This window comes from Somniosus microcephalus, chromosome 12, assembly GCF_052327205.1.
Source record: "Somniosus microcephalus isolate GS21.2 chromosome 12, FLI_Smic_1.0, whole genome shotgun sequence".
NCBI classification, from domain to species: Eukaryota; Metazoa; Chordata; class Chondrichthyes; order Squaliformes; family Somniosidae; genus Somniosus; species Somniosus microcephalus.
The window spans coordinates 29,289,473-29,303,542 of record NC_140998.1 but is presented as its reverse complement, the minus strand read 5'-3'; the positions used below and the strand labels follow the sequence as shown (position 1 = coordinate 29,303,542).

The following is a 14,070-nucleotide window of genomic DNA, read 5'->3' as shown; positions in this document are numbered from 1 at the left end:
AGATGGGCAGAACAGTGGCAAATGGAATTTAACCCTGAAAAGTGTGAGGTGATGCATTTTGGGAGGACTAACAAGGCAAGGGAATACACAATGAATGGTAGGACCCTAGGAAGGACAGAGGATCAGAGGGACCTTGGTGTGCATGTACATAGATCCCTGAAGGCAGCAGGACAGGTAGATAAAGTGGTTAAAAAGGCATATGGGATACTTGCCTTCATTAGTCGAGGCGTAGAGTAGGGAGGTTATGATGGAGCTGTACAAAATGCTAGTTAGGCCACAGCTGGAATACTGTGTGCAGTTCTGGTCGCCACACTATAGGAAGGATGTGATTGCATTGGAGACGGTGCAGAGGTGATTCACCAGGATGTTACCTGGGCTGGAGCGCTTCAGCTATGATGAGAGACTGGACAGGCTGGGGTTGTTTTCCTTGGAACAGAGAAGGCTGAGGGGGGACCTGATTGAGGTGAACAAAATTATGAGGGGCATAGATAGGGTAGATAGAAAGGAACTTTTCCCCTTAGTAGAGGGGTCAATAACCAGGGGGCATAGTTTCAAGGTAAGGGGCAGGAGGTTTAGAGGGCATTTGAGGAAAAACTTTCACCCAGAGGGTGGTTGGAATCTGGAACTCACTGCCTGAAAGGGTGGTAGAGGCAGGAACCCTCACAACATTCAAGAAGCATTTAGATGAGCACTTGAAACGCCATAGCATACAAGGCTATGGACCAAGTGCTGGAAAATGGGATTAGAATAGACGGGGCTTGATGGCCGGCGCGGACACGATGGGCTGATGGGCCTCTTTCTGTGCTGTATAAATCTATGACTCTATGAGTACTAATAGATATCTGTCCCTCCTGGTAGTAGTGGGTAATTCGCCTACAAAATCCATATAGACTCCATACCAAACAGGTCTTCATTCAATTTTCAACTGTTCGTCATTAGGTGGTTGGTTATTGGGATTTACTAGTAAAAATGAGAGTGCATGGAATTGTAGGTAATCTTAAGACAGGGGTTGAAAATTGGTTAGGAGATAGGAGACAGAGAGTAGGGTTAAGAAGGGAGTGTACTCTGATTGGCAGAATGTGAGAAGTGCTGTTCCCCAGGGATCTGTACTGGACCCTCAGCTTTTCACCATATATAATCAATGACTTGGATGAAGGAATAGAGAGTTGTATGTCCAAGTTTGCAGATGACACTAAGTTAGGAGGAATGGTAATTTCTGTGGATGAGAGCAGTATGTTACAAAGGGAGATAGACGGATTAAGTAAGTGGGCAAAACTGCGGCAGATGGAGTTAAATGTGGGGAAGTGTGAAGTCATCCACTTTGGATCTAAGAAAGAGAAATTTTCTAAATGATGAGAGATTAGAAACTGTGGAGGAGTAACAGGATTTGGCTGTCCAGGTACACAAATCTGTAAAAGCTAGTGCGCAGATTCTGGGAATTGTTTTTTTCTGCTAGGAGTTAAGTCATACATCTTTCTCCACTTACTTTATTTATAAGGTTGATTTGACCCATTTTATCTCTTTCAGCCATTTTTATAGGCGTCCCTATATTTATTTTTTAGCTGAAAATACCTTCTGGAGCTGTTCAAGCACACTGTCCTCAACGGGGTGGGGGGTAGGGGGTGTTGGTAATGTTGGACTGTTAATGGTCAGCCAAGAATTATAAGTAATTTTTAGTCACCTCAAGCCCATGTTCTAAATGTCACGTTACATTTAGAGGACTCAGTCTGCGAGGAGGTTTCGAAGTAACTTTTAGGTCTCGTAACGGACTGGACCGCAGGCCCTTTGCTCGAGTGCAATGTTGTGACTGTTAGACAATCACTATGAGACCCAGATATCCATGGTTTATTAAGCCCAAGCCAACATGAACAATAGAAAGAAATAAAGAACTTGCATTTATATAGTGCCTTGCACGACCTCTGGATGTGCCAAAGGGCTTTACAGCTAATTACTGTAAGTACTTTTGAAGTGTAGTCACTGCCTGGTGTAATATTGGAAACGCGGCAACCAATTTCCGCTGCGCAAACAGCAATGAGATAATGACCAGTTAATCTGTTTTAGTGATGTTGGTTGAGGGATAAATGATGGCCAGGATAGTGAGGAGAACTCCCCTGCTCTTCAAAAAGATCTTTTACGTCCACCTGAGAGGGTAGGTGGGGCCTGGGCTTAACGTTCCATCTGAAAGACGGCGCCTCTGACAGTGCAGCACTCTCTCAGCACTGCACTGGGAGTGTCAGCTTAGATCATGTGCTCAGGTCCCTGGACTGAGAAAGATGTGGAAGAACTGTTATTAGATATAAATATTCAAAAGGAAATTATTTAAAATGTTAATGGAACTAAAAGGAGAAAAGTCACCAGCTCCAAATGTTCTGCATCCTGGAATATTTAAAGTGCTTGGAAAACAAAACAGCAGGGGGGCACCAACCTTAATTTTCCAATAATCTTGCTAAATGGGAATTGTGTCAAAGACCTAGCGGGTGACAAATATCACAACATGTTCAGGAAAGGGATAATCTAGGAAATTACAGAATCATAGATTACAGCACAGAACTAGGCCATTCAGCCCGTCGAGCCTGTGCCGGCTCTCTGCAAGAGCACGTCAGCTAGTCCCACTCCCCACCCTTTCCCCATAGCCCTGCAAATGTTTTTCCTTCAGGTACTTATCCAATTCCCTTTTGAAAGCCACGATTGACTCTGCCTCCACCACCCGTTCAGGCAGTGCATTCCCGATCATAACCACTCGCTGTAAAAATGTTTTTCCTCATGTCGCCTTTGGTTCTTCTGCCAATCACCTTAAATCTGTGTCCTCTGGTTCTCGACCCTTCTGTCAATGGGAACAGTTTCTCTCTATCTACTCTGTCCAGACCCCTCATGATTTTGAACACCTCTATCAGATCTTCTCTGCTCTAAGGAGAACAACCACAGATTCTCCAGTCTATCTATGTAACTGAAGTCCCTCATCCCTGGAATTATTCTCGTAAATCTTTTCTGCATCCTCTCTAAAGCCTTCACATCCTTCCTAAAGTTTGGTGCCCAGAATTAGACACAGTACTCCAGTTGGGGCCGAACCAGTGTTTTATACAGGTTCATCATAATTTCCACACTTTTGTACTCTATTCCTCTATTTATGAAGACCAGGATCCCGTAAGCCTTTTTAACTGCTTTCTCAACTTGCCCTGCCACTTTCAACGATTTGTGCACACATACCCCCAGGTCTCTCTGTTCGTGCACCCCCTTTAGGATTATACCATCTAGTTTATATGTCCTCTCCTCATTCTTTCTACCAAAATGTATCACTTCACACTTTTCTGCATTAAATTTCATCTGCCACATGTTTGCCCATTTCACCAGCCTGTCAGACTTCAGGTCTTCCTGAAGTCTATCACTCTCCTCCTCACTGTTCACTACACTTCCAAATTTTGTGCTAAAATCTTTTGGTTTCCTACTTATTGAAATGATTTGGACATAGGCACTAGAAGAATGTTGTTTGCTGATAATACCAAATTTGGGGAATGGAAAACTGTCAGGAAGAATACGGGAGGACCGAGACAGGTTAGTCGTGGGCAGATAGTTGCAGATACAGTTCACTTCAGAGAAATGTGAAGCAGTACATAGTAGAAAAAAATTAGTGAAAGATACTTCTGACTGATGGAGATCAATAGCCAGAGGCCCTCAAGCTTCTCAATTCTTCCTCAGGGATGTCAAATAACAAAAAATCAGAGATAAACCTTACCTACCTGTCATTGGACCACCCAGGAGACCCCCTGCAAACCCGCCAGTTGTTGAGGGTAAGGGGACAGGCCCTAATACAGGAAACTTTGTGCTATCCGGCACCGACGGGACCGAGCTGTTGCCGTCCCATCAAAACTGCCGGACAAACCAGTGCTAATGTTGAAACATACGGAGATTTTGAGCTCCGTATCTGGCAACAAACCCTGTTGCTTAGCAACAGCTTCTAAACAGTCGGCCGTACCTTGCAAGCGTCTCTGTAGCTTAGCAACAGCTTCAGCGAGACCTTGCAGAGCCTGACTGGTGAAAAAAAAGCAACGAAAAGAAATGGCTCCTGATTTTTGCCGGTGGCTCGAGCATTCGGTTAACCTCCGGATTACCCAAAGTTTCCTGTACCTGGTTTTACTGAGCACCCTTGCACTTGTACACCCTAATATCATACACATCATACCGCTATAATATCATGTATAAACTCATTGTTATGTGGTGCATTATAGATGGTCCACATATTCGTGTTGTGAAATCTGTAAATATTTAGAAAAGTTGTATAACTGACAAGCATTTAAAATCCTTTTTTCTTCATTTGGATACCAAGTCTAGATAATAGTGAGAAGTGGCAAGGAGATATTTCACAGAACTTTGGAGATTTCAACTATAATTGGAATTGTATAGCAGGCATGACGAGGGAAATTGAACATGAATGTCTGTGGCGAGAACAGGCTTAGTTGACCAAAAGCCTTTTCTCATTCTATACTTCAATGTTCTTATAGTAGTCCTGGACTCACTTTTGGCAGAGGTGAAAAACAGGTGCTAGAGGATCGGCCAAGTGAAAGGAAAAGCGAGTGGGTTATACTGCCACTTTTCCTCCCCTGCCAAAAGGGAAAAGTACCTTCAGTGTAACTGAGGTGTACATTTGAATTCAGCATGATGTGAAGCGTAACCCAGAATTAAGTGTGAGCAGTGTTCTTTCTGCAAATATTAGAATATAATTGACATAGAATCATCTGTTTGTTTCCAGTTATGTTGCTTTCAAATGCATTTTAAAATCTTGCAGCAATACTTCTGCAGTAAAGTTGACAACGATGTTTATTCCGAGAATAAATTAAGGACTATTCAGAAATTTTGCCTGTTGCTGTAATTCTGTTAAATTACTTTCAAAGTTTTTATAGAAGGTGCAGATTGCTTCAGTGGGCATTATGTAACCAGATTGCATGGTTTGGTTTATAGATTTTGCTGTATATTGTATTTTATAGGGGAAATTTAGCAAGGCACTAATCCTGGGCCAGAGCCTTGCTAGATGGGAGTATAGATCGCAAATAGGTTATTTAAAATAATATGGCCGATTCTGCAATTTCCACTCTTGTCTATCAAGGGTCTCGCTGCCTATGAAGTCCTGCAATGTTTACTCTTGTATTGACAATAATAATCATGGTTTCTTTCTTTTTTTCCTCAGCATATCCCAAGATACAAAATGGCCAGGTTGAATGTCCTCTGGGCTATAAAAAATTGAACCAGACAAACTGTCAGGGTGAGTTATAAAGTGTTATAAGCAATGAGAAGATGGAAGGGGCAGTGCATATCTGTGTCCTATTACTAAACAAGACAGTACATAAAGAGTAATGGCATGGTTGATGTTTAAATGTTTAAGAAGCTTTACAGAACGGTCAGTAAATATCTCTCTTTGGAGGAGAAGGTGTGTTTTTAGAATAAATGTGCATGTGCTGAAAGCTGTCTGCAGGCAAGACATTGAACGTCACTAAGATATTAGTCTGTGTTGAAACAGGAAAGAAAATATATCTTGTCTGAATTGTGAAACTGTTGGAATGCTTCACTGGTTTATTTCTTTCCTAAACCAAGTATCAGCTATGAAAATACATACGTGATTCCTGCTATTCAAATGACCTACTGAGAATATAAATTATGGCTAGAATATTACCTGCGTGGTACCATGTCACTGTGAGCATTAAATGATCTTGAATTTCCCCATTGTTGTCTGCCAAAATCATCAAGGAAATTTGTGTTTTAATGCATTATTCTGCTTATGCAAATATCTTTTTAACATTGCAAATATTACACCCATCAAAGCTGCTCATGGCTCAGCAAGGGATTATTGCCCATTTTTCCTGAGTTGCACCTGTTTTTATTTAGGTGCTAAGCTCAGGAAAATCTACCTGTTAGTATTTATTAGGGGTGGAGGATAGGAGTGGGGAAGGACAAAATCAGAGAAATCGAGGCTAAAGGTTACAAAAACAGGTTTTTGGGAGCAAGGGAACAATAGAGGCAGGCGATGCTGTGGAGGTGGAAATGAAGAATAAAGAAAGACTTGCATTTATATAGCGCCTTTCACAACAACCAGACCAGACGTCCCAAAGTGCTTTATAGCCAATGAAGCACTTTTGAAGTGTCGTCACTGTTGTAATGTAGGAAACACGGCTGCCAATTTGCGCACAGCAAGCTCCCACAAACAGCAATGTGATAATGACCAGCTAATCTGTTTTTGTTATAGAAACATAGAACATAGAAAAATAGGAGCAGGAGTAGGCCATTCGGCCCTTCGAGCCTGATCCCCTATCTCAATATCATATTCCCGCTCTCTCCCCATACCCCTTGATGCCTTTTGTGTCTAGAAATCTATTTATCTCCTTCTTAAATATATTCAGTGACTTGGCCTCCACAGACTTCTGTGGTAGAGAATTCCACAGGTTCACCGCCCTCTGAGTGAAGAAATTTCTCCTCATCTCAGTCCTAAATGTCCTACCCTGTATCCTGAGACTGTGACCCCTTGTTCTAGACCCCCCCAGCCAGGGGAAACATCCTCCCTGCATCCAGTCTGTCTAGCCCTGCCAGAATTTTATACGTTTCAATGAGATCCCCTCTCATTCTTCTAAACTCTAATGAATACAGGCCTAGTCGACCCAATCTCTCCTCATACGACAGCCCTGCCATCCCAGGAATCAGTTTGGTGAACCTTCGCTGCACTCCCTCTATGGCAAGTACAGTATATCCTTTCTTAGGTAAGGAGACCAAAACTGCACACAGTACTCCAGGTGTGGTCTCACCAAGGCCCTGTATAACTGTAGTAAGACACTCTTGCTCCTGTACTCAAATCCTCTTGCAATGAAGGCCAACATACCATTTGCCTTCCTAACTGCTTTCTGCACCTGCATGTTTGCTTTCAGTGACAGGTGTACAAGGACACCCAGGTCCCTTTGTACATCAGCATTTCCCAATCTATCACCATTTAAATAATACTTTGCCTTTCTGTTTTTCCTACCGAAGTGGATAACTTCACATTTATCCACGTTATACTGCATCTGCCATGTATTTACCCACTCACTCAACTTGTCTAAATCGCCTTGAAGTCTCTTTGTATGCTCCTCATAACTCAAGTCCCACCTAGTTTCGTGTCGTCAGCAAACTTGGAAATATTACATTTGGTTCCCTCATCCAAATCATTGATATATATTGTGAATATATTGATGTTATGTTGATTGAGGAATAAATATTGGCCAGGACACCGGGAATAACTCCCCTGCTCTTGGTGATGGAGAGGATGTGGGGTTTCAAACTCACTGTGGGTTGAACAGGATGCCAGGATTTTGTATGGCCTGAGGGGACAAAGTCAATGATAAAGAAGCAGAATTTATGGTGGGGGTTTAAAATAATAACTTCTTCCCGATATTTAGTTGGAGGAAATTTTGACTCATCATGATTTAATGTCAGACAGGCATTCTGTCAGCACAGAAATGACCGTGGATTTGAGGGAAATGGTGATGAGGTAAAACTGGGTGTCATCAACATATGCTGACCCTGTTCCTGTGGATGACATCACTGAGGGGCAGCATGTAAATGAGGAAGGGGAAGATGCCAAGGAAAGGGCCTTGAGAAATTCTCGAGGTGACTGTGCAGCTGGAGTGAAAACTTTTGTAATCTTACCTCATAACTCAGTCCTGTTGCACTAGGAATCAGCCTGGTGATCCTTCTCTGAGCACTTTAGGGATGTTTTCCTTGTATCTTGGTGACCAGCACTGAATGCAGCATTCAAGGTGCAACCTGACCTGACCAATGTATAGATTCATCCTCACTGTCCTACCTGTTGCAGACACTTCTGTCCATGATAGCATTGGTAGAAGTAACTAGCGCACAGTCCTTGTAAAGACAAAGACTGGCAATTTCCTTGGAGATGTTCCTGCTCCGCTGCTATAACTTCACTGGAGATGTGGCGGAAACCTTGTTTACACGTGTTGTCATTTGCACATTTGGCAAAGTTACGGCAGCAAAGCAGCTCCAAGGAAATTCCTGGCCAAACTCCCTGGAGTGTAGAAGGGTGTGCCAAGAACAGTATTAGGCATAACTTAGAATGAGTTTTCAACCTAGTAAAGTAGCCGCACAGGGCACCTATCTGCAAAAGCAGCAGCCGTTCATAGCCCCATGCTGTGGTCCCACCACCCCTTAATGATAATATCCCTGCTTGGAGCAGCAGGCAGAGGCTCTGCCACCAACAGGCTATTGAGGAAACTTAGACAGGAGGCAGCTCTCGGTGTGTCCGGGTACTGGCCTCATTTCAGGCTCCCATCGAGGTCCCAGTGGATTTATGCGAATAGCCAAGGATTTTCAGGGCCTGTGTACCCCTGTATATACCATGAGACACAACCACTTTAAGTAGATTGATGAATGGATCATATACATTACAGTAAATTTCATTGCCCGACTGGCATACACCACCTACATTATAACTGGGTCTGGAACAAAGAATTACCTTACCTGGAGGACACTGCAGTTCCGTGAGGGTGTCTCTGTAGGAATGATTCCACAATCCGGCACTTCCAAGCACTTGTATGGAACTCATCTTAGAAAACCTATTTTAATGGATGGCAGCACACCCACGTTTTCCCAAGATACATTGCTTGTAAGTACCACTCCACTGGGAGTGCCAGATAACCGAATCATCCCATATATTTTGTTTATGTTATCTCCTTAAGCTTACAGTGGAACTGCATTCCAGTATAACATGTTTGTTCAAACTCAACTTGTTTGCCAACTGTGCCAAAAATGTTATTCATTAAATATATTCACAATTCCTTAAATATATTCAAGAAGGAGTTGGATATATTTCTTAAGGCTAAAGGGATCAAGGGATATGGGGAGAAGGCAGGGACAGGGTACTGAATTTGGATGATCAGCCATGATCGCATTGAATGGCGGAGCAGGCTCGAGGGGCCGAATGGCCTACTCCTGCTCCTATCTTCTATGTTTCTATGTCTATGTTACTGGTAATAGTCTGATTTCATTTTGACATCATTACTGGTAAGATTTCCATTGAACGTTGAGTTACTGAAGACTGATATAAACAATGTGTCAAGGTTTATGCGGTGATGAAACAAGCTATTGTAGCATCAAAATAATTAAACTTTTAGTTGATACATTTATTGTGACGAGGACCCGGCCAAGAACAAGACCACAAGAAATGAAGGGTGAAAAATACATGGTCACCACCAGAGCTCCCGGTGTCACCAGCAACTTGGGTTCACGGCCGCTGAAAATGAACGCAGCGCTACCTGAGCGCTAACTTACTGTGTAAAGCACTCCTGCTGGCGTTACTGCAGGCCTGGAGGTCGAAGTTCCCACCCTGAAGCAGCATTCCAGCTTCTAACAGCCTCTGGGAGTGAGGCTATGGAGTTCGCAAGGAATTGTGGGCAATTAAGAGTGCAATGAATTAAAGGGGCAATGCGTTCAGAACTAATTTTGGGCCTGAAATTCCGTTCCCTACGGGTGAGTATGCGCTGTGCGCTCACCTGTAGGGCCAACGGAAGTGCCAGTTTCACGCATGCACTGCGCATGCGCTGGAAACCGGAACTTCCGTTCTCTTGAAGAAAGGGGTTCGAAGGTCAACCGCGTGCGCTGGAGAGGCAGCGCGTACGCATTGAACTTCCATTTTTTTCTCAGTTTTTTCAGTGCGGGTAAGTCCCTAGCAGCTGCGCCTGGGAAAGCAGGCGCAGGGCCTACTGTTAACAAGAGGTGAAGTAAGTAAAATTAAAACATTTTTTCCAGAGGTTTATCATTCGTTATAAAATTATTTTTTTCAAAAATTTAAATTATGTAATTTATAGTTATTTTAAAAATATGATTTTTAAAACATTTATTTGAAGTTTTACTTAGATTTTAAGGGGCTGATCTCTATTCATAGATTTGACAGGTCTTCCTGTAAAATCTATGAATGGAGATTCCCTGCTCCGATTGGCTCCCCGTGGCTCACGTGATCCCAGGGACGCTGAGAACTAACTGCGCCTCTGGGATACACGTGCCCTGCACACCGGCAGTTTGAGGGGGCACATCAACGGAATTCAGCGCGGGCCCAGAGCATAACGGTAGGCGCGCTTCTTAAGTGCAGGTCGGGGGCTTGCGCCCGCGGGAAGCCTCCGACCGGAATTTCTGGCCCAATAAAAATTAAAATGAAGTGAAAAAATGCAGTTTTCAGCCCTTACTGCCTTTAAAAAAATTAACATTAAAACAAAGTCCCAAATGGGAGTCTTCAGCAGTTAAAGCTGAATTCCCTTCCGAACCTCAAAAAATGGGAAAAGTGCTTCAGCTCTAACACAAATGGCTCAGCAAGCCAGGGAAGGGGCACCCAGGGTCTTGCATGCAGCACTCCAGCTTTGTGCAGGGGGTCAACGCTGCAAGAGAGGTCCTCTACCCAGAGGGGCCAGGAGACCCTCCAGAAAGAACGATGTGGGACCACATCACCGAGGTTGTCACTGCCAGCAGTGTTGTCCCCACCACTTGGCTCCAGTGCCCAAAGAAGCTTCATGACCTCAGACCACTGGTCAAGGTCAATGAATGCATCTTCAAAAGTCATCTCCTACCAACTGAATCACTAGCCTCACACACTGCTCAATTCACGACTCTCTCCCCTTACCCCCCGTCACTCATCTACCAACAATCTGCACCAATCGCGAGGCACATCTCCCATTCCTAGCCTCACCTCACCCTCTTAGAGGAGACGGTGCTGGTCATTCTTGGGAGGGGTATGGCTGAGCCCTTGGCCAGCGGCAGGACTGAAAGGATACGAGATGCTAGTATCTTCATACGTTATCCTCCTTCTGGCATGCACCTCACCTCTTGCTTTCCCGCCCTCCCCTCGTCACAACTCCACCCTTGTGCCTTTCTCATTTCACACACCCAAGAAATGCAGCCTGCCCAGCCAGTGGGTGGCCAAGAAGAGGGAGAAGAGAGTGAAGAAGAAGAAGAAGCACCGTCACGTGATTTGACACTTCCAGCCACCAGCTCCTCAAGGTCGACCAGCAAGGCCATTTGCTGTGTCCCCCACTGAAAGTCAACAGCCTTCCACCAGCCATGTTGCAGCCACTGGGGCAGCACTGCGTGACATCAGTAGGATAGGCAAAGGCACACACAAGACAGTCACTAAGAAAATGCATAAGGGTGATGAGATAATTTCTTGATGTCATATTGGATGGATAGATGCATAAAGTTGGATTGGAAGTTTGCTTTGTGGTAGCTTTTATTTCAGTGTCGTGGCCAAGAGGACACTGTGATGGTCAGTAACAGAGGGAAGGTAAGGTGTGGAGCTAATGTTGAAAGGGGAATTGAGGTTGTGGTCACTGGGACCACAGGTGGATGATTCCATCCTGGCCAGAAAGGGTCTGTCTAGGTTGCTTCCTCCTCTTCTGATTCCTCTTCTTTGGCTTCTTCCTCTTCTGTGTCTTCCTCTTCCCTCTGCGAGCAGCTGCTGTAAATCTGAAATGACAGCATAAAATACTGGAAATGCTCAGCAGGTCAGGCAGCATCTTGACCTTAGACGTGAACTCTCTTTCTCTTACCTTAGATGCTGCCTGACCTGAGTATTTCCAGTCTTTTCTGTCTTCTCAGAGGCCTTCCTTTACCATCCAAGGTCTTGCAAGCGTACAGCAGCACTCCCTGCAGACTTTAAAAACTTTTAACATCTATTGCAACAAGCCACTACTTCAGTAAAATCGAAAAAACCCAGTCCAAAAGCTTAAATGCAAACTTATGTGTCTCTTTAAGAGGTGCTGACAGCACCTCTGTGAGTCTGCTTGCATGTTTGGTTTACCTGGTGTGCTTAGGACCCAGCGCTGAACTCTGCACTGGGGCCGAAGTTCACCGTGGTGACGTTAAGTCAGCGTTGCGCACCGACTGACATCACCACTCCATCATTTTTCTTTTCAGGGTGCTACCTCTTAATGGCAGCACTATCAAGCCTACGAAAATGGAGGATGCCGCGGGACCTGCCACCAGCTGGGGGGAGAGTGGCGGCCACCGCTTTCTCGACATTATGCCGCACTAATGGGTGGCGCAAACCACCTGAATTTCTAGACCTAGATGTTTAACAACCGCAATATTGTTACTTTAAAATGAATAATAATGACATAGCAATGGGGTGCATTAAGTAGCAATTCTCTGTTTCATTTAAAATGAAATATTTGTCAATGCACAATTAATCTTAGAACACTTAACATTCAAATAAAATAATGAACATAGGTACATAGGAACAGGAGTAGGCCATTCGGCCCCTTGAGCCTGCTCCGCCATTCAATTGGATCACGGCTGATCTGTATCTTAACTTCATTTACCCACCTTGGTTCCGCACCCCTTAATACCCTTACCTAACAAAAACCTAGCAATCTCCATTTTGAAATTTTCAATTGACCTAGCCTTAATAGCTTTTTTTTGGGGTGGGGGGGTGTGATGAAATATGCCATTCATCAGGCACGCTGTATTCCCTGTGTTTGATTGTGCCTGTGACTGTGACAAGCAGGGGAGTGTAGTTTCAGTTCCATTTCCTTACCTGTATTGTATTGTGTAGGGCTCCGCCCATACCTGGCCCCTACTTAAGCAGGCCCCAGCGTGTCTCACAGGCAGTACAGCAGATCTCTGGATGAGAGACACTTCTCCACTGTGTATTACTTTCTGAGTTAATAAAAGCCTTGCTTTGCTCCGTTAACGTTGAGTCTCGGTTTCATTGAGGCACATCAGGGGGCAGGGGGTGGGGGGATGGGGGATGGGGGTGAGAGTTCCAGATTTCCACTAACCTTTTTTGAGAAAAAATGCTTCCTGACATCACCCCTGAACAGCCTAGCTCTAATTTTAAAGTTGTGCCCCCCTTGTTCTGGACTACCCCCACCAGAGGAAATAGTTTCTCTCTATCTACCCTATCATATCCTTTAATCATCTTAAACATCGCAATTAGATCATCCCTTAATCTTCTATACTCAAGGGAATACAAGCCTAGTCTACACAACCTGTCTTTCCTGAGGTAGTGCCCAGAACTGAACGCAGTACTCCAGATGTGGTCTATACAACTGAAGAATAACTACCATCCCTTTGTATTCCAGCCCTCTTGAAATGAAGGCAAACATTCCATTAGCCTTTTAAATTATTTTTGTACCTGTCCACTAGTTTTTAGTGATTTCTGTACATGGACTCCTAAATCGCTCTGCTCCTCCACAGTTCCCAGCTTCTCGCCATTTAAAAATAATCTGATCTATCTTTCTTGGGTCCAAAGTGGATGACCTCGCATTTCCCCACACTGCCACAATTTTGCCCACTCATTTAATTTATCAATGTCCCTTTGCAGCTGTCTGCTCCCATCTGCACATCTACTGTGCCACCTAACATAGTGTCGTCATACAGCGCCATCCCGGCCTTCTGGTGAAAACCAGAACTTTTTGGCTCATCCATTGAATGTATTAGTTCTACGGCAAAGAAGAGGAAATTCTTTCCTTTAAGCAGGAATTTAAATAAGATATAATAATACTCGACTTTCAGTGAAGATAAAACTTTTTAACTTGGTCCCCATTCTTCATTTTGGTGAACCCTCAAAGAATTGTCTACCAGGGTGTCGCTGTATATCATTGTGTCTATAGTGGTTTAAAAACATATTTCTCGTGGACAGATCAGAAACAACCAGAATGGAGGGGTGAAAGTAGTAGCAATTTCACAGAGGTGTTAAGTGACAGCTTCTTACCGCAAAAGGTGAAGTAGAGTACTAGAGCACATTGCATTTATGGCTGGATTTCCCTTAATTTACCTCCTCTGAGTAACCCTGGACGTGCCCCCCCCCCACTACCTAGCTGTGCCCGCACCCTTCCCATTCACTGCAGTTTATCCCACATCTCCTCTCTCAGTGCCACCCACACTAAGTCCTACACAACACCTGCTTCTTTGCTCCCATCCCAGCTGCTAACCATCCAACTTCACCTCCTGACCCCACCAACCTATCTCTCTTGTCCTGCAAATATGTTCCCACCTTTCTCAACAATCTTTGAGTGCTTCCAGTCTGGCTTCAGCCCCAGTCACAGTACA

At 44.2% G+C, this 14,070-nt stretch overlaps 1 protein-coding gene across 1 annotated transcript in view; it reads left to right on the top strand.

Annotated features, from left to right (window-relative positions):
• The window catches only part of LOC147109099 (latent-transforming growth factor beta-binding protein 2-like), an 817,740-nt gene that overhangs the window by 395,888 nt on the left and 407,782 nt on the right, over positions 1-14,070 (top strand). Inside the window, exon 9 of the mRNA XM_086002712.1 lies at positions 5,183-5,257. Within this exon, the coding sequence (XP_085858838.1) occupies positions 5,183-5,257 (75 nt within the window). The remainder of the gene's footprint in view (positions 1-5,182; positions 5,258-14,070) is intronic.